Here is a 21,119-nt window from a genome sequence, read left to right on the forward strand (position 1 = left end):
TTGGTTTGACCAATGCTTGTTCAAGACCCAAAGTATTCGGGTTCGGGTTGACCCAGCATGTTAAGAGTTTTTATTCCGCCTTTTTTTTTTATCTCCAATTATTACGCCTTTTTTTGTTGTCAATAACCACATACTCCATCTCACATACCTCTCGATTTATATCCGGCCATAATCGTTGATAGAATACTGGTGGTACTCCGTCTGGTCCAGGTGATTTCATCTCCTGCATGCTAAACACCGCGTTTAATTTCCAGGTCTGTGAATGGAACACTAAGTAAATCGTATTGCTGTTCCGAGATCTTTGGATCACTCGACAACCAATCCTGCAGGATTGGTTCAATATCTGCATTTAGGTTATCCGTAGAGTGATCTACGTAGATACCCTTGAAGAACGACACAAACTCCTCCTTCAAAGCACCTTGATCCGCAATCCAATTCCCATCCTCCTTCATCAACGCGCCAATAAAGTTTGTTGTTTTCCTATCTTTTACAGACTTAAAGAAAAACGAGGTGACTTGCTCTCCCATAGAATCCCATTGCTTCCAGTATACCCACTGCACACTTGCTTCCGGTATATATATATGTGCATGACGTCATGTTATACAAATCATTATTTAAACTCTTACTTTTGTCGTAAAATAGGTACTACATATTAAAAATTTGGAATAAAAATTAATATTCAAACAAAAGTCATATAAACGGTTCGGTTTGGATATTTGGTGTGGGCACCTTTATATTCGGGTTGTCCGAAATTCGGGTACCCGTATCTTATTGGTCGGTATCAAATATCGGTGTTGACTTTAACGGGTATCGAATAACCAAACCGATAAGCTTATCATTTCGGTTACCTGAGCTGTTCTCACCCCTACCTTGAACCAGACACGAATGTTTGATTCGATAACTTCTTATACTCGCCAACAATTTCCCATAATTGACTATTTTCCATGATTCGTACAGATTTATTCATGGCTTTGCTGTAAAATGTCACCTTCGACCAAAGCTTCATTAACCTTTCTCCTATGAAATTGTAAAATCCAGCTTCCTAATTGCAACTAATATGATATGTTTATTAGTGGTTTCTGAAAATATTATAAAAACAGATAAGAAACCTTTGAACTTCTTTCACTTAAATAATCCTTTCTTTCTTTAAACCTCAATGAATGAAAACATGGCGTATACATACAACAGAGAATCAAAGATACATGTCTACTTCAGTCAACTCCCAACAGTCACCCAAAAGAATGTAGCTGTACACAGAAACAAATTATATACACCAAGAATAGGGTGAACCATTGGAAGTCATGTCAGAAGCAGCCCCTTGTTTAAGGCGGACATTGCTGATCCTCGGGCTTAAGAAGGGCCATCCTTTGAGATCTCGAAACGCCTTGCCTATCATTCAAAATGCTAATGTAGTTGCGAAGCCTAAATCGGTCAGAGTTCGTTAGAGAAAACGGAGGATTAAGTATTAAAGATGGTGCTTCCACATGAAGAAAGATCAACAACCGCACAGCTTTGGAATACGAAGATGCTGCACTTTCCATATCTCCCATTAGCTCATCGACCTGCCAGCCATTCATGCACCTTGTTAAAAACAAGCAATTGTACCTCTTGAGATTTGAACTTTATAAAACTGAATTACCATGAATGATGAACTTTTTTCATTTGTACTTCTTTCTCATTTTTGGCAAGGACGCAAGGTGATAAAATTGGCGCAAGCTACTCAGCATGCGCATTCCTATATACTTTGAAGGGAACCGATATAGACACCTAAAGCTCTGATTTTCTGGAGGGTTGTGCTGATCAAACTGAGTTATAAAACGATACTCACTTTGATCTTTCAAGTTATCATGAATATAAAATAACCATTTGCACCATGAAGAACATGATACTTTTTTCTGGTTGATACTACATTCCTGAAATTTATATTTCCCAACCAGCAATATTTTCCTCGTTCTGTGGTTGCACATATGAAGAGGATTCCCCCTTCGCTTGCAACGTGCAAGTAACATTTTACTAATCGTGTCTAAACCTAATGCTTAAATCCTAGGTCTTACATACATTAAATCCCAAATTCAAATTCCCCACTCCATACTATAAATACACTGTTTCGCTAACCACTATAGCTACAATATACGGAGTATTTAATTCAGTATCTGACGAAATCTGGACGCACATAGTACACATCCCCATTTCCCTGGAGTCCATCTGAAAACATAAATGTCACAACTGCAAAGGAATGTCTACAGCATAAAACACTGGTTTATATGTAGAATACTGTGTCATAAAAGCAGCTCAAATATATGTTTCTGGGGTATTCCAATAGAAGTTTAATACTGGAATCCTGCATTACTGGAGGAAGTCTTTATCAATCTAGCATCATACGGTATTGATATTTTCCAGATAGTGATAGCATTACAGGAATCAATGGGGACAATAGATGGAATATTGAACGGATTGGTAAGCTACAGTAAGGAGGTACATTTTGGGAATGTGACTATTTTAAAGCTCTTTGATGTCTATGGATGGAGCTGAATAAGAAAATTCTGTTGAGCTCACTCTTCCCTACACCCAACTTCCTGTGGCATAAGCCGTAAAATCATAGTATTGGACTCGCTAATTGGGTATCTCCAGAAGTTTCAGGAGGATCATAGGGATTTACTTCACATATTTGACTCCTTTATTGCGAAGTTTTTTAAAAAAATTATACGTACATTTTATCATCATTAAGGAAAGCCCTTTCCTTCCTTTTGTATTGCATGTTATGGCAGTTGGTTGTAGGGGTGTGTGTGTGGGGGGGGGGGGGGGTTGGGGGGGGGGGGGGGGGGGGGATGGAGACTTACTGCGCCATGTCTTCCGAGCGCAAGAGCAGATTGATAAATTGTTTCCATGGCATCAGGCAATTCTACACTTCCTGCAAGCAAAAGTCCCCAATCAAGTGAATAAACAGCTATCTCAAAATTCAAATCTGAATCGAATAAACAATTTAACTCTACTCGCATGTAAATGGTGGTCATTGAGCAATAGGAGAAGTGGGTGCTTTCGCAGGATGCATCCTATTAGATAAAATCTCATACATGTTTATTTTCTTTCCTTCAATATAATAGACATTTGACAATAATAACAATTCAAAACTAAGTTGTTTCCTATGAATCAACATTCCTCATTCAATGTCCATCTTTTCCCTCTAGTCTGTTTTGCTATGCTAGACTGCTACTTGTAACATTCATGGCTAGATGCAGCAGCCTGTGTATGGCCAGATCAACATCAAAAGACAGTATTTTAACCAGCATGCAGTAGACATTGAATCCTCTTCCGCCCCTGAGGCGGTAATGCGTACAGGAAGAAGAGGAACTTTTTTATTAATATATCATACGTCCCTATTTACAGTTGACACACTTTTCTCATAGACCTTCCTTATTTACTTGACACGCTACTCTTTTTTCCTTAAATGGAATGGACCCACTATCTTTTAAATATTCCTCTTTCTTCACTTTAGTCCCACTAACCACACACACACACTAAAAAAAAGCCCCATTACTTCCTCCGTTCTTTTTTAGTTGACACAATTCCTTTATCACGTTTGCCAGTGCAATATTTCAATCACTAATATCTTTAATTATCAATGAGCAAAATTATAAAAGTTGATATTATAAATCTATACAATGTGATGATTATAACAAGACCCCACAGACCCACATGATTATATTTTTTTCTCAAGTATAGATCACAATTGATAATCAAAGTAGATTATATGAACGAAGCGAAAAGTCAGATTGTGTCATCTAAAAAAGAACAGAGAAAGTATATTTTAATAAATAAATAAAAAAAACCTAACTGCCCGCTAGTTATAATTAAAAAGGAAGTACTCCACTACCCATCAATTATAATAAAACAAACACCCCACTATCAACTACTACCTTTGTTTTCCTTAGTTCTCAGTAGTAACAGAAACCAAGAATAACACAAAATTGGGGCCATCAAGTGGGTGTTTTACATGTGGGAGGCAAGAGATAAAGAGTAAGAGAATCATTAACTATGATTGGGTCCCACAAAGTGGATGAAAGATGATAAAATATGAATAAAAAGTCGACATAAATGAAATAAAGTAAAAGTGAGTAGAACTTAAGAAAATACGTCAAAACAGAAAGTAAGTAGAACTTAGGAAAACGGAGGAAGTATCACACAATAAAATAACACAAGTAATTTTCTTAAATCTACGTACTAATAAAAGTGCGTCAAGTAAATAGGGTCGGAGTTGGTTTTATAAAAGTAAACCAAGTAAAAGCAAAACAATTATGTATTAGCCTAGCAACCAAGTAACCTATATCTTAATTCCATACCAGGTTTTTTATATAGGTTAAGGCAAGCTTCCTGCCAACCTTATTTGTACGTTGCCAGCCACACCAAAAAAGAAGAAGAAAAGAAACTGGCCGATCATACATCAACCTTTATTTACTTGATACATCTTCCTAACTACCGACAGTATGAATGAACAAATTAATCAGCCTATTATCTCTATTCATACATCCCATCCATCTCATTAAGGACTGATAATTATTACTTAAGCAATTTTTCATATTAAAGCATCAAATTGGCAATTACCTGGCTCTACAAACTTCGACAATTCTTCAGCATGCTCTACTTCACTAAAGAACTCCCTCTTGATTATATTGGAGACATCCTCAAGCATTTGAGAGCAGACAACATCAAGAGATTCTTGGAAATCTGGACTATAGTTGATCTTGTTAATGCTACCTCTAGACTTTGCAAATTCAGGAGAAGGACTACCATAAGTGGAGGAGACGGCCTGTGTATGGCAAATATGCAGTGCTTGCTTCCAAACTGCTAAAATTACAAGCTGGATGGAAAATGCTTCAAGAAGTCTACCAGCTTCGATCTAAAAAACCACAATGAGGATGCATGGCATTAAAAGAGGAACAAATAGAGTGTCCTAAGACGTTAGTATATTTGGTTAAGACTTGAAAAAATACCATCTCATTAACCAGTTCCTTGACACTAGCTGCACACTCCTGCAGCGACTTAAGTCTTGTGATGGAGTCACTGGATGGCTGCTCCAAGCCACCTGGTGCATCCATGGACCCCTGTGAGGTCCCAGAAGGGACCGAAGACTGGTTATCTATGATATCAATGCAGGATGGGTACCTGATTGATGGACCAACAATTGGCACTGGGGCACTAGATATTGAGCTAAGACCGAAAGATGTAGGAAATGGGAGCTCAGACTTGATTGGAGACGGACTTGGTTTACACATGTTAGGCGAGGTGGCTGAAGCATCTGAAGGGGGTCCAGTATCTCCAGACACAAGGACGTAATCTTGATCAGTAAACTCCAAAGAGTCCAAAGCTGCAAAGTTATAGAGAATATGTTAAAGAAGTACTAAGTATTTAATAAGATAAAGGAGCTTTCATCAATCCACGGAAAGAAGTTCAATCATCATTTATGTTCTTAGTACCTCTTGAATGAGAGTTCACCCGTCTTTGCTCCATGCAAATAGGAGGATGTTGAGTTTGTGTTTTCCCAGGTCTACTGCTATCTTTCCTAAAACCATTAGTTTGTAGCTTATGTGCTTCATTGCCTTGTCTAGAAGAATGATCACCATGTCTGATAGAGCTAGACACTGCTTCTTTTCTGGAATCAAGGGAAAAACCACGAGTAGACTTAACGGGTGATCTCCTCCCAAGAAAAGACGGGCTTCCATCAGCAACACTACAATCATCATCCAAAAGAAATGGCAAGCAATCATCTGGAGAATTTTCTTTCCTGTTCTTCAAAAGATTGCACTCGGATAAACAATAATTATCTGCTCTTCTGAATGATGTCTCACTCCTACATGTAACAGATGGATACTTTAGTGACAAACATGAGACCTATTACAGGATTGGACGAAGAAATACAATCTCCTTTCTCTTCTTTTTTATTTTACCCAGACGTTTCATTCAGTTGCTTCTGATAAAGAAAGGGGTGGTTGAAGAACTCATCAAATGTTAGTCGTTCAACTGCATATACAAGGACAAAGGTTAGATGAAGCCTATATCAGATATTTCTGCTTCAGTTCTAGACTGTTTTTAACCTTCATAACAGTCATGTTATTGTTCATGTTGCATCAATAAATTTGCTTTGGGTTTTACAGGTTCCATAATCCAGGATCACCTTTACTTATATGACAAAGGTATTGGTCTCACAAAAAAATTATTTAGAACATAAATGAATGCTACCCCCCTAAGGCCCTAACCCCTAAAAGGGGTCTTTAGCATATGAAATTTTCTGTAAGACCAATAAGGCAATACTCATATATTCAAGACTAGAGAACGATTTTGTTTGCATCGCCGTACTTAATGGCTTCCCTATAAGAAAAAACTCGCTCATAATTTTTGAACTATTCTGTTAACATAATTCAAACTCTAATTTATTTCCACCATCTAATTGATTTTAGTTTAGATTTAGGATATTATTACATTTGAGGCATGATTCTTTTGCCCGTTTACCTGGATTACGTCGCAGCAACTTCTGACACAAATCTACAAATTCTGAACTCAGGCCTTTTATATCTGGAGGAAAACACAGTTCTGTGGCTTTCATTATGTTTTGGAGCAGCTGCACAACACAAAGAAGCCATAAGCTCCTGAGAACTGGACACAAAATATCACAAAACTAAACTGTCACACGTAACCAACACAAGTAACCAAACCCCACCTGCATTTGGTTGTTTCCATTAAAAGGAGTTTTCCCGGTCACAAGTTGATAAACAATTGCACCCACACTCCAGAGATCTGCCTGCACAGTTAAATCAGGATTAACAAATGACGGATGTGGCGCGTATTAGTTTTTGAAAAAAAAGCAAGAAGAGAAAACATCACAAAGCATCCAATTACCTTTGCATCATATTTCTGGAGTTGCATTATTTCAGGGGCCATGTAAAGAGGAGAGCCACACAAGGTTTCTGCAAGTCCTCTGGGTTGGAGAGATCTGACAAGAAAAGAGAGTCATACTGACACCAGAATAGGGGACAAAACATGTATTCAAAAGAGCCAGTGCTATATAAAAACACCAGTAACATATTCGTTCTCAATAGCCATTACTAACAACAAAGTTGATGTGGAGCATTTGTGTTTCTCGGGTCACAAGTTCTGTTTTTTGAGCTGATTAAATTATTACTGTAGGTGGTCTAAAAATCAGAGGATTTTGTTTTGTTATTCAACAAATTCTAGGCAGTTTGTTATTTAAACAAATCTTAGAGCGTATTGGTGAGCCAATCACATTCTAGAAGCCACCATTAAAATCCTTGCCAATCTGACACCCAATCACACAACCTTGTGGGTGATGACTTATGAGAGTCGCTCTCAACATCACACACATCAGTCCATAATTGCATTAATGGTAGGTGATGAGAGGTTCCTTGTAAGAGATTAGACAGTGAGCTGGTTACTAGACAATGAGCAACTGAGCATAGACTGTGACTCTGTGAGGGATCAAGGTAACTCAATGAGCATATCAGAGGTGAAGGTCTCAAGTATGAATGTCCAAGTTTCATGAAGTGATGGCAGTTTGTTTTGTGTAAAGAGTAGTACATAGATTATTTACACAGTCCCAGGTTTGTGATTTTTTAAATCTCACGTATTTTTTTATTTGTGAAACTAAGCTTGGTAGGGTGTGGTTACGGTAATGGTCTGAAAACATTGGACTTGTAGCGTCTGAAAAATAGACACATACTCTTATATTACGCTAGTCATCTGTCAGGTAAGGTTCCAAAACACTAGAATCTCAAAACAACTTTCACTTTTCTACCAGAATTATCAAAGGGACCCACTTTCCAGTTTCCACTAATTCCCTCAGTTCCTTGGTCTTTGTTGCAACAGTATAGGGAAGAACTCAAGGGAACTAAAGGAGTACAAATATTGAAACTTGAAAGGGAAAAAAAATCTTTATTTATCCTATCTATCTGAAAATATATTCCTATCTGAAAATTATATATACCTATCTGAAAATTTCCATTTGCTAATTTACCGGTCCAGTCCGGTTTTAGAGATCCAGATCGGTACGGACAAGAATTATTCAGGTGTGGTCTCTACAACAACAACAACAACAAAACCTTAGTCCCAAGATGTTTTGGGGTCAGCTAACATGAATCGTCGTAGGAAATCGTTATTGTCACCAATCCAACCAGAAAGGAGCGGGAAGTTAAAAAAATAAACAAGGAAGAGAGAGAAAGTGAAATTAATGAAAGTAAGATAAGAGGAAAATATATACTATATTACAGAAAAATATTATGAGGGATAATAAAAATAAGTCAAGTTTAAAATAAATAAATAAGTAAAATAAGTACATTTAAAAATAAAAATAAAAATAAAAAACAAGTCAAAATGGAAGTTGTATAAGTCAAATGAAGTCATCAATGTATATTCTCTCCCTCCACTTTGTCCTATCCAACGCCTTATTTTCCTCAATCCCAAGAAGGCTCATACGGTGCTCAATCACCTTCCTCCAAGTTTTCTTAGGTCTTCCCCTACCCCTTGCAATTATATTACCCCTTGCAATTATATCACTTTGCCACCCTTCTAACCTCCTAACCGGGGTATCATTTGATCTTCTGCTTACATGCCCAAACCATCTTAAACTCAATCGGTACAACCCCTACTTTCTTCCTAATAATCTCATTCCTCCTTTCTTGTATGCCCACACATCCAAAGTAACATGCGCATCTCCGCCACATTCATCTTATGCACGTGACAATGTTTCTCTGCCCAACATTCGGTGTCGTATAACAACGCCGGTCGAGTTGTCGTGCGGTAAAATTTTCCCTTCAATCTTTGGGGCATGCCTCGATCATATAGGAACCCCGTGGCACTTTTCCACTTCAACCAACCTGCTTTGATTTTATGAGCCACGTCGCCATCCAATTCCCCATCCTTTTGGATAATAGATCCTAAATAACGGAACATTTCAGAGCCTTGGACAATTTTCCCATCTAAGGTAATTGCCCTTGTCTCTCTGTCTTGGACTCCTTAATCTTTGCTCAATAATCCGCTCCCAAAGATCTAAGTGAGGTAATGAACATAATTCGGAATTCCTAAATTTCATGGATCAGAGACCAGACATTCACAAATACAATACATCACTAAATACTTCAAAACTAATTAAAATCGTATCATTTTTATATTTGAATTCTTAAATTAAATGTAAATCTTTGAAAACATTATTTCCTTAATTACTTACAATCACATATAGATTTAATAAAAAAAAAAGTGGAGAAATTACAGAGTTTATAATAACAATTAAGTAGGAGTGTGCTTTAAATGAACCTGGAACTCCTAAAGTCCTGATAAGCACTCCATTTGCTATAGTAAAAGGATGCAAAAGATAATCACCATGTAGCGTAATTGTTTGACCAATGATATTTTGTTTTTGTCTCAAGTCACGTAGCCAAACTCCACCTGATGGACAACCATCAGGCTTAATGGATTGATAGGATTTTTAGCATAAAAAGGACTAGATTGGGCTTGAAGTAAGTAAGGACTAATGGGTTGACTCATGCATCCTGGATAACTAGATTTCTTCCATCCAAGGAATATGCTATTAGTTGGGGTGTAGTTCAGTAGTTCACACAATCATATCTACTTGGGAATAACCAAAAGCTGGAAGACTTAATAAGATTAAATAAGATTCAAATATGTCCAATTTCAGGCGTTGATCATTCAGGCATTAAGTGATTAAACCCTACTGAAGTCGAAGTCCAATTCATGCTATATTAAATGAGAGACAGAACACGTGGAGAAGGGTATATTTAGACCTACTTGGTCAAAGAAAACAAGAATTCGCATCACACATTATTTTTCCATTAAAATCGATGTTTATGTATACTATATATTAAAAGCGTTTCTAAACAACTCCACATGCCATGTGGCGCTCTCCTTTATTCATGGGTCTCATTCCATGTCATTCACATACCTTTAACAAAATTAGTAATATAGTTTCGGCAAGATTTGAGCCATGATCTAAAAGTTAAACACTAAAAACTTAACCATTGAACCATGTCATATTGCATGTTGCTCTTTACAAACAAATTGAAATAAAGGAGGATATAATAAAGAAGATTAATAAAGGTGCCATCCTGAATGGTTGCACAAAGGCATAACTGTTACTCCCTCCGTCCCTTAATACTTGCACCGTTTTCCTTTTCGGGCCGTCCCTTAATACTTGCACCACTTCTATAAATGGAAATCTTTACTAATATTATATTATTTCTCACACTTACCTACTACCCCACCTACACCCATATTCCCTACAAAAAATCATTTAAAAATCAACACCCCTCACTCACCACTCCCCAACCCTTACACATTTCCCACTAACTATATTAAAAAAATACCCCACTATCAACAAACACCCATTAAATTAGTAAGTCAATTCAAATGTCTTAAACTCCGCACCGGTCAAACCGGTGCGAGTATTAAGGGACGGAGGGAGTATTCATGAGATACTCTGGGGCATCGCGTGGGTTCAAAAACTAGTTATGAATTAAACATATGCCGGACAACAAAACAGGTATTCATTCTTACATACAAATGTAATTGCATAAGCCATAAGCAACATATGCATTTATACAAACAAGAATGACATATTTCATAAGTGTTGTGCACATCCATATAAAATGAAGAATGGTATGAACACCCAAGTTGATCAAAAGATAAACTAATAGCACCTGAATAAAACAACCCATTTGAAGTTTTATGAGCAACTCATAGACAGGCATATGAAAATAGTTTACCTAAATGGGATGATGTTTCTTTATGAAGACCTTGTTAAGATATAAAAAGAAACTTGAAATGCTGACTCATGCAAGCAAGCCTTAACAAGGAACTATATAAAATAATAGAACATAGGTTTTATAAAACATAGACCATCCTTGGAGCGAAAAGGAATGAAGAGTACAAAACTCATAACTTAAATAATTGCTTATTTACCTAGCAAATCCGAAATCTGCAATCTTCAAAACTGAGCTATTGTCATTTGTGGAAAGAAGCAGATTCTGTGAACAAACAGTGTATGTAAAAATGTCAGCATCTTCTCCGTCTTAAAACAAAAGTCTTGCATGTATTAATTAATGACTAAATTAAACTGCAAGATCATTCATGGCACAAGACAGCATTGCTCTCCAGTTCTAATAACATCCACAAACAGCTCGATGAGCACAACTTTGCTTTTCTTGCCAACTATAACTTCAACTATTCATTTGGCTAAAGTCATAAAGAACCAACAAGTTATAATAAATTGAGGTACGTCAAAGTAAACCTTCCAATAACTCCAAAGTAGAACAACAAGTATATGCTACAAAAATGACAGAAGAAAGTCTGCAAGAAACCAAATCTTGATCAAGGTACTCAAAGCTAAACGAAGCCAACGGTTTAACCTAGTTGATGCCATAGTAGCAGCCTTCAATAAACGGGCCAGAACTCAAAAATCAAGATAAACTTGTCGCTCTCCCTTTCATGGTGAAGCCATCGTGAACATATAAACAATGCCAACATGGAAAGAGGAGACACAAGCACTATGCAGTATGGACAACTTATAAAGAAATTTACAATGTGGAGTACCAACCATGTCCATCCTTCTATAAGCAGTTCCAACTTCCAATTAAATAGGAATGGTCACAACTTTGGGGGTGTCAGACTGTCATCCCAAATTGGTCATGTATCACTTACAACCTGTTAAACAGGTAAAACAACTCCTTTTTTATTTTCCCCTTTTTCCTACCCCTGCCACAATGCCATCACTGTCCCTCCCCTGCTTGTTGCTTCCCACCAATCCCACCCTCACCCTTTACCCTACCACCTCCACCTGACAAACAGCCACCAGCCAATCACCAAACCATCCACACCTCCCGTTCACCTTGATCTTCAATTGAAGAAACCTGGAGGATTATAGTGCCAAACTGAGAATAGGAGAGAGAATGGACAAAACTACTTTCCACTTTTATTAAAACAAATTTTCAATAGAAAGGTCCAACCCCAGTTCCCAATTTGCATTTTTCAGATACATCAATTCAAGCAATAGACAATTAGATAGGAGAGTCACAAAAACCATCTCCTTTAATCCTTCCTCAACTGATATGAAGTAAAAAAAACTACAAAATTTTAAGAAAAATTTCTTTACCAATTTCCTCTGAATCAGCTCGTTGGTGATGGAATTTGGAAGAGAAATGACTCCCTTTATGAACACAAATCTAAGACCTTCAAGACCTTTTTTATATGGAAGATTTGATAGCGTAATAGTCGATGATGATTGATGCAAGGAAGGAACAAAGACAATTGGAAATGAGGATAGTATGAGAAGAGAAAACAAAATATGGGGCCTGCTCCTCTGCATATATGCTGGCACAACACACCAAAATACACAGAACAAGATGATCCTTTCTCTCACCACCACTCACGCCCCACCCCACCCCCCAACCCAAGCTAAAAACCCTCAAAATTTTCCGATCTCACTCACAAGTCACAACTTCCTTTGAAATGTTGAAAATAGATAAATGCTCCCTCTGTCCCACTAAGATTCCTATTTCCTTTTATAGTCAGTTTTCCCGATACCCTTTTTGGAAGAAAGAGATAGAGATAATAGCTAGGAAAAGGACAAAACAAGAACCCCACATGCCAAAGTTCAACCAAATTTTGAAAAAGTGAATTCTTGCCTATGGGGCAATCTTAGTGGAACAGAGAGAGTAGTAAAGAGGATAACTGGGCAAGCGAAATACTCCCTCCGTCCCTTAATACTCGCACCGCTTTCCTTTTCGGGCGGTCCCTTAATACTTGCACCACTTCTATAAATGGAAATCTTTACCAATATTATATTATTTCTCACACTTACCTACTACCCCACCTACACCCCTACTCCCCACAAAAAATCATTTAAAAATCCACATCCCTCACTCACCACTCCCCACCCCTTACACATTTCCCACTAATTATATTAAAAAATACCCCACTATCAACTACCACCCATTAAATTAATAAGTCAATTCAAATGTCTTAAACTCCGCAGCGGTCAAACCGGTGCGAGTATTAAGGGACGGAGGGAGTAGAAGAATGGTAAATTAACTATAGAAATTGCCACTTGGTCGGGTTGCGTGCGGCCCGCACTGAACCGTACACATCTCTTAAACATCCTACCAAGCAAACCTAGAGTGAAAAATTGAAGAGAAGGCACAAGATACCTCTGCCTTAACCAGTGAAAAAATAATCCCTAAGAGCACCTTCACCATCTTCAAAACTTTATTCTCTAATATGTTGTCACAAAATCCAAGCCTTTTACACCTCTATGACGAGCCTTATAAACAATTTAATTGGACACAGGAGCCGCTTCCAAAATATTTGTCTCTCCTAAAGACCTCAGAAATTGTACGGTACACATTACCTTCATTACAGTTTCAGAAGAAACAAGATAATACTTTTCACAGTAACCCAATCTCATGAAACTCTCCTAAATATGCAAGAAGGTAAAGGATAATAACATCCCACGGCAATGTAAATTCATATGAACACAGCCCCTTGTCCACATTTGTACTGAAAACAGCCCACCTCACCTCCTCTTCGTCAAAAGATCTCTCCAAACACTTTCACACCTCAGAAAGTATTTAGTCTCAAACCAACCTGCAAGCTAAAAAAAACGCCACTAGGTCCTTGATGAGTGACATTTGTGTCACTCCTACGGGCAGTTTTTAGGTTATTTTCTAGTTTATTTTCCCTTATTGTATTTAATTCAACCTTCAATTATTCTTGTTATATTTTGTAGCTTAATTAGAGTAATATTTAGTGTTAAACTCCATTAGCTTAGTTTAGGGAGAGAAAGTGAGGAGAATCAAAGAAAATTTGGGGATTTTTATAGAACTGCGAGATTTCTCTATTCAAGTATCAAAGTTGATCTCAGCTTTGATCATTTTCGAATTTCTTAACATAGTTCCTCGACTTCCTTCCATATCATTCAGTACTTTGTAAAAGGCGTAGCGCATACTAATTTATTACATAGTCCTCACAGTGAATATACCCAATGTTTCAGGCAAGTAAAGAGACAAGTGTACTCACTTATCTAAGTGACTGCTGAACAGAGAAATCCAAGTCAACAACCAAAAAGAACTCGGACTCTAGTTTATTCAACCATCGTTCAAGCTAGGCACTCTCTCTGGTGAAAGTGACTATCCTTCATTCAGTGCATAAAAATTGTGTGCCAGAAATACACACTGTTTCAAACGCTAAGAAGAGATGGTTAAGGTCCTAGTATGGTCTTATTATACTCATTCAAATTTGTGACTTCATCTAATAAAAAGATATTCTTCTCCCACAATGCTTTGAGAGATTTTTATCGTTTCTGTTTCAGCCATGGATTTTACCCATGTTCATAAACAAATATCAGGACCAAATACCATAAGGCATGTCAAGCTGTCAGCTTGATTTTCAAATATTAGATCATATGCTTATCCTATTGAAAACAATTGTTGATATATGAACCAAGTTTATATGAAATAACACAATCCAGAGGACAATCCACAGAAAACAATAGAAAAACAGGGCCTTTGTTAAAGAGGTTACATCACATCAACAACAAGGCATACCCAAACAACACATATATGATCGAGTGAATGGAGAAGCAAAAGATAATCAAATCAACCTGTCACGATAAAAACAGGTGTCCAAGAATACCATAAAACCGTATTAGCAGTTGCAAGAACTAACACCTAAAAATTCATCATAAAGATCCAAATAATTTTGTCTTCGAGTAGCAGCTTCAGTCTTTCAATACCCACAACAGTTTTTCTCACAAGCTAATGGTTGCAAATTGCAGTAAAGATCAAGGAGTTTAAAGAGTTAAGTCACAATTCACAAGGCTAATTACCTCAAAACGAGCAAGAAGCAAATAAGAAACCAATCATGAATTTCATCATAACCCTAATATGTACTCCGTAATAAATATTAAAGCACATGCCAAAATAACACGCACCTGTGGCTTCAGATCCCGATGAATAATATTATTCTCTCTTAGAACCTTTAAACCAGCCGCTGCAAGAATTAAATTTTCAGATAAATCATCTTGAATTTTAGATAATTGAACAGCCAAAATCAGGATATACCAAGCTGTTGCATCAACTGCTTGGCAGTGGCTTCCGAGACCCTTCCATAGCGCTGTATATGCACGAAAAGGTCGCCTCCACTACAATACTCCAATACAAGATGTATCTTTCCAGGAACCTACATGGCAATTAGGCATGCTTAGCAATTAAAATAGAAAATGACAGACTATTAAAACTATGCAAACAAGAAACACCATATTCAACAAGAAATAGTGACAAGTAAAGGAAAAACATCATCAATTGACCGTCATTAGAGCATATCACCGAACAAAAACGACGCAATTTGAAAATAATAATGTAACTACATTAATGCTTTAATGGGTTTCAATAATAGGACCGGACAGACAGAAGATTTAAAAGATACCCTAAAGCCACTTCTTTTTGGATCAGGCACTAAAATGGTTTCAACTATTGCAAATGAGCTTGACCTCATGATTTCTTTCTACACCTACAGTCTTAGTGATACTATAATTTCATTCTAAATTGACATAAGAACTAGGAAGTGAAATAGAACTGACTCCCGAACTGTAAAAAGACTAGCACCTGAACTTTTGCTCAGTACGTGGAACAGATGTTTGGAGTGATAGAAATTTTAAAAAGCAAAGAAGAAATTACCACTAAGTAAAGGCTATACCACCATAATGTCCAAAATCAAATTTTCCACAGAACATACAGAATTATGCTAAACAACCTTTTAAAGGGATATCAAAGTTTTACTCAACCACGAGATAGCCCCTTTTTTATTCATCAAAATAATCACCCAAGTCTTCCCTATTTAGAAGAGAATATTGATCACAAAGCTATAATTACAAAATATTAAATTATTAACAAAGTTACATGACAACTAAAAAAACTAAGCATGTAAGCAACTACATGGAAGTGTTTTGCATTCTTGTTTCAACTTCCCAGGATTATCTCAAATAGAGAAATTGAAGAGAAAGAGTTTCCTTGTTAAAAACAAGAAGGAAGTTTGTGTTAGAACTCCATATTTCACTTAATAGTTGAATTGATGGCTTCTAACAAAAGTTGGTTAGCTGAAGCTAAGAACACAAACTTTAAGGGGTGCAAAATTAGACATAGCTATTAAACATTTAGAAGGTAGACTCCACAGCCAATGCAATGAGAATTGGCCCTAAAAAGCTTAAGTTAGTATTGATGAATAATTTCAATGAGAGTATAGAGAAAGAGCAGCCGCAAGCCCTTTAATCGAAGTAATACAAAAAAGAAAAAAAGAAATTGATGGAAATAATCAATGTAATTTTTGCTGATTTACGTTTTTACATCCTCTGTTCTTTTTACGTCAACAGTTTAACTTTCACGGTTGCCGATGCACAACTTTAATCATATCTTCAATAATCAAAAAGTAAAAATTTAAAAAAAAAAATTATATATATATATATATACTTCCTCCGTTCCATATTTATTGCACCATATGGGTTGGGCACTAGATTTTAGGTAGTGGGAAAAAGGAAGAGAGGAAAAGACAAAAATACAAACTTGTCCATGTAATTGCAAACACTAATAAATCAACAAGAGTTAACATGTAAGGGTATATTAGTTATTGGTAGCAGTGTTACCTAATCCTCCAATCAGCCCACGAACCGCGAACCGAAAAAGCGAACTATAACATCAAAATGGTATAGTTTTGGTCTAATTTAGCAAATTAGGTAGCGAATTGCGAACCCGTACCCAATCTCATACTAGCAAACCAGGTAACAGTGATTGGTAGTATGAAAGCAAATATATTATTTCCTAAAATGGAAATGGTGCAATATTTGTGAAACTTCCTTAAAGGTAAATGGTGCAATAATATTGGAAGGAAGATATATTTTGAAAATACACATTGAGGCGAATCTAACAACACCCAAATGACTATTTTTCTTGTATATAATCACCAAACATTATCAAAAAGAAGTTGTGAATAGTGCAAAAGTTAGTCAAACTTTTGCAAATAAATGAGACAGGAGGAAATATTAGTTATTATCTGTTTGCTGACTAAATGACCTTTTACTCATCAAAACCGGTTTTTCTAATTAAAAAAATTGAATTTTGATGATTTCTTAGTGTATTTCTCACATTGGAACCGGACATGAACTGTCTAGTGCGCTCAGGACCGCTGGGTTAAGGTCCAATCTTCGGTCCAATGAAATAGGTGATTCCGGCAAAAACTCTAAAATTTTGGTCTGGACTAGAAAGTAGAAACCGGTTTTGATGTATTTTTTATTTTCTTCCGGGAAGAGCACAAGACATATGCCCCAACTTCCCATGGCGATGCTAATGCATTCTCCCTTTCCCCTTCTTTCTCTCTCCTCTTTTTAACATCCTCCTCTCCCCTTCCTCTCTCCTTCTCATAACCTCCTTCCCCCTCATTCTCTCTCCTCTTCTTCTTCCTCTTGTCAATCTTATGCTGCCAAATCTCTTCCTTCAACTCAAAGGTCTCTCCAATGGCAGATCTGGTTGTTGTCGAGATTAACTAAAATTTTAGGGGTTTGTATCTGCTCCCAGTTTACGTCTCGAATCTGTATTTGTTGAGCAATTTACTATATCCAATTTGCTTGTATATAATTAGTCTATGAGGTAGTGAAATTGGATGGATTTTTGGTACTAGTAAGATTATGTTGTGAGAAGGAATTATCTAGTGTAATTGAAGTTGATTTTGACATAATTGAGTTTACTGCTCGATTTTCTGGAAATTTATCTCGTTATTCAATTTTATGACTTAACTAGCTAGAGCTCAAATCTCTTCTTTCTTCTTCCTTTCATTAAACTCTTTCAGTTTCTTCTATTTTCTAGAAATTTTTTGTTTCATTAATTTCGAATTTTTAGTGAATGATTGATATTTGTGAAGTTTGGTGCAGTTTCATTTGTTGGATTTGTGAGTTTTTATTATAGATGTTTAAATTTTTATTCAGATTGATTCATATTCAAATTGTGAGGAACAATTTTCTTTTAACAACAAATCAGGTCCAAAAGGACCGGTCCGGATACCGGACCAAGAAAATTTTGGATACAGGTTCCGGTTTGGACTGGTGCACACTCCTAACTACGAGTACTAATTAAAGCTGAATTTTACTAAAACTGATGTTTACGAATCAAAAATTGGTTTTCCCGGGTTAAAAACTAATTTCATTTAATTAAAAGTTATTTTTACTAAACAATTCGTATTAAATTCAGATGAAGTGAGCATGGCCTAACTGCAGTAATTACGAGGAAAAATGTGATACTCGTAAATGAAGGGGAATCCCATAAGATATTTGAGGAATGTGCTTCTTGAGTTACCACCCTGATGACCTCTGGACAATGATTGGGTAAGGTATAGAATTTTGACACTTGCATACTAAGTTATATAATTGCAATTATCAAATCAGATATTCGGCTTAGAATCATTAGATTGCTTAACAGAAACCTACAGACTAAATAGGCTCCAAGCAGCCACTTACCTACTAAGATTAAACAACAGCATCTAGAAGGATCTAGAATTCCCCTTTGCTGAATTGGGACATAGATAATATGCCAATTCTTCTTTCTAATAAAAGGTGACATGGACTATTAAAAATATAACATGTGAATTACCTCTTTTAATTACCAAAACATTAGAGATCTTACCCTCGTGCAATCTAAAATGGAGGTTAACATATTTATGTCCATTTTATACACTATAAAGCCCTCGTTCCTTGGAGTATTTCATTATCCCTTGAGCCTTATGGGTCAAAACTACCACACCTCTACTCAAGCAAAAAGGTCGCCTCTTATAGTTTATGAGATGTGATTTGGTGCAGTACTGCAATAGACCTCTTCTCAAACTAATGTAGGTAAAATAAGCTTCAGATCTGATAGTTTAAAGGACAATCTCATGCATTCTATTGCACATCACCACCACAATAATTACGTATTCTCTTTCATTCCACAACTTATTTCAGCTTTTGTAGCCACCAAAAAAAGAAAAACAAGATCAACTACATGTAAATATGTAATTGAGCAAATACAAAACATCCAAGTCATAAGAGGTTTCTCTCGTCCAAAAGCATAAAGTTCCTGTTGGAATTATAGATGATTGCATTTCCATTTTACCCACACAAGAAAATTTGCAACATAAATCATTGACAACCAAAAGCCTTTAGCCTATGAGGCTATGATGCAATGTTAAGCTACAAAAATATATATCACCACTATGATCAATTTTAAAAGTTGACATTTCAAATATAAAAACAAATAACACAAACTTAAGTAGCTCCAGCGGCCTCCACCAAGTAATTGTAGGTCTAGCTTTCCAATTGCCTAAAAAGAAGCACAATTGTGCCCTTTATGGCAGCAGCTAATGTAGAATTTTTCTACACCATTAGTCGTGAGTACTTAGTAGGCCAATGTCAACCATATTCATAGACATTAAACAGTGATGAGCCTTACATCAAGTCAACTCATTAAAGCTAGTGAGATACAACACTTAGTCATCTAAAATTGAGAAGAATTTCCTATCCAACAATAACATTCCAAAGCTTCCATAAAAAACTTCTAAATCATAAACCAATCAGCTCCAAAAGCTTCAAATGCTAAAAACATTTGACAGCGAAACCTCAAATAACAGGTAATAGTAACCAATATGAACTAGTTAAACATGACGTGCGTTTAGAGTATAATAACAAGTCGATGCTAATCAAAGTGGAGGAAAAGAAGAGTGCTCCACAACCTTAACTAGCAGCATAGTTCCCATAACCCAAAAATGCCCCAATTAACATACTGAGCCACTGAGGTAATCAACATCCACGAAAAGCTTCGGCCCAAGATATCATTTTTACTGGCCAAGCTCCATATGAACCACCCCATGTGCAATTGTTCGAATATTGTAACCGATTATAGGTACGGCAGGTAAAAATACTGCTTTAAAATTAAATTATGTTCTAAATTGTGCAAATGTCCAGAACTAGAGGCTGAACTAAACCAAATTCAAGTTCAGATGTTTCTCATAAAGCCAAAAAAATAAAATAAAATTGCCAAAATCATGAAACACCGAACTTCAAAGTCAAATAGCTGAAAATTAGAAATACCTCAATAATATCGTGTAATCGAATAATATTAGGATGATTAATCTGCTTGAGGATGAAAATCTCAGACAACAGAGACTCCTGTAACTTCTTGTTCAATCGAGACATTGAAATTTCTTTAATTGCAACTTCGGTGCCATGAACTCTGTGACGAGCATGCCAAACTACAGAAAATGAACCTGATCCAATTTGCTTCCCAACCAAATAATCCCCAATTACTCTCGGCCCTCCTCCTCCTCCGCCTCTTTCTCCTCCTTTCGCCGACGATTGCGCCATTGTTGATCTTCTCAGAAACCCTAGAAGCGTGGAAGATGAAGATGAAGATGAAGATGAAGATGAAGTTGAAGATGACGATGACGATGACGATGACGATGACGATGGAGATGGTGGTGGTGATGGTAGTAGTTAATTTTTTTTTTTTATCAGCTGGTGTATCATTTAATCAATAAATTCAATTCAATAACAATAATGCATGGTTTGAAACTTCGAATGTTTGACTAATTGTGATTTGTGACTAGACCTGGTTATTGGACAGGGTAGTCCAATGGATATAGGGTTAGGGTCAAGTTAATAGGGCTTTTATTGGGCAGGGCTCTTATTGGACAGGGCCTTTATTGGACAGGGCCATTATAGGGTCAAACTTATACTACAATTATTTTGAAAAATAAAATAATAATGATACAAAAAATTACGTGTATAGCTTCGTATTTACTTGTACTTGCACATGGCTATTTTGTTTTTCATTTTTCATTGCTCGTTTATTGACCCGCCCACTAATGACCCGCTATTGACCCGCGACCCGTTTTGACCCGCTCATTATCGACCCGCTAAAAATGACCCTTTTAATACCCGACCCTCTTTTGGCCCGCACCGACCCTGACCTGTCCCGCCCGATAACCAGGTCTATTTGTGACTGAGTTTAGAATGGGTTAATGTTTAA

At 36.6% G+C, this 21,119-nt stretch overlaps 1 protein-coding gene across 1 annotated transcript; it reads right to left on the reverse strand.

Annotated features, from left to right (window-relative positions):
* Nucleotides 1-1,101: 1,101 nt before the first annotated feature.
* Nucleotides 1,102-20,695, reverse strand: LOC110798417 (serine/threonine-protein kinase ATG1c). The gene is made up of 13 exons (XM_056828895.1): nucleotides 20,183-20,695; nucleotides 15,138-15,255; nucleotides 15,008-15,066; nucleotides 10,984-11,048; nucleotides 6,895-6,988; nucleotides 6,716-6,796; nucleotides 6,508-6,616; nucleotides 5,946-6,018; nucleotides 5,475-5,848; nucleotides 4,992-5,365; nucleotides 4,603-4,897; nucleotides 2,841-2,911; nucleotides 1,102-1,562 (listed from the first exon to the last, which is right to left on the reverse strand). Exons 1-13 carry the CDS (start codon nucleotides 20,453-20,455, stop codon nucleotides 1,323-1,325), a joined length of 2,226 nt encoding a protein of 741 aa, XP_056684873.1. The 5' UTR covers nucleotides 20,456-20,695; the 3' UTR covers nucleotides 1,102-1,322.
* Between the last annotated feature and the right edge of the window lie 424 nt (nucleotides 20,696-21,119).

This window comes from Spinacia oleracea, chromosome 5 (genome assembly GCF_020520425.1).
Source record: "Spinacia oleracea cultivar Varoflay chromosome 5, BTI_SOV_V1, whole genome shotgun sequence".
NCBI lineage: Eukaryota > Viridiplantae > Streptophyta > Magnoliopsida > Caryophyllales > Amaranthaceae > Spinacia > Spinacia oleracea.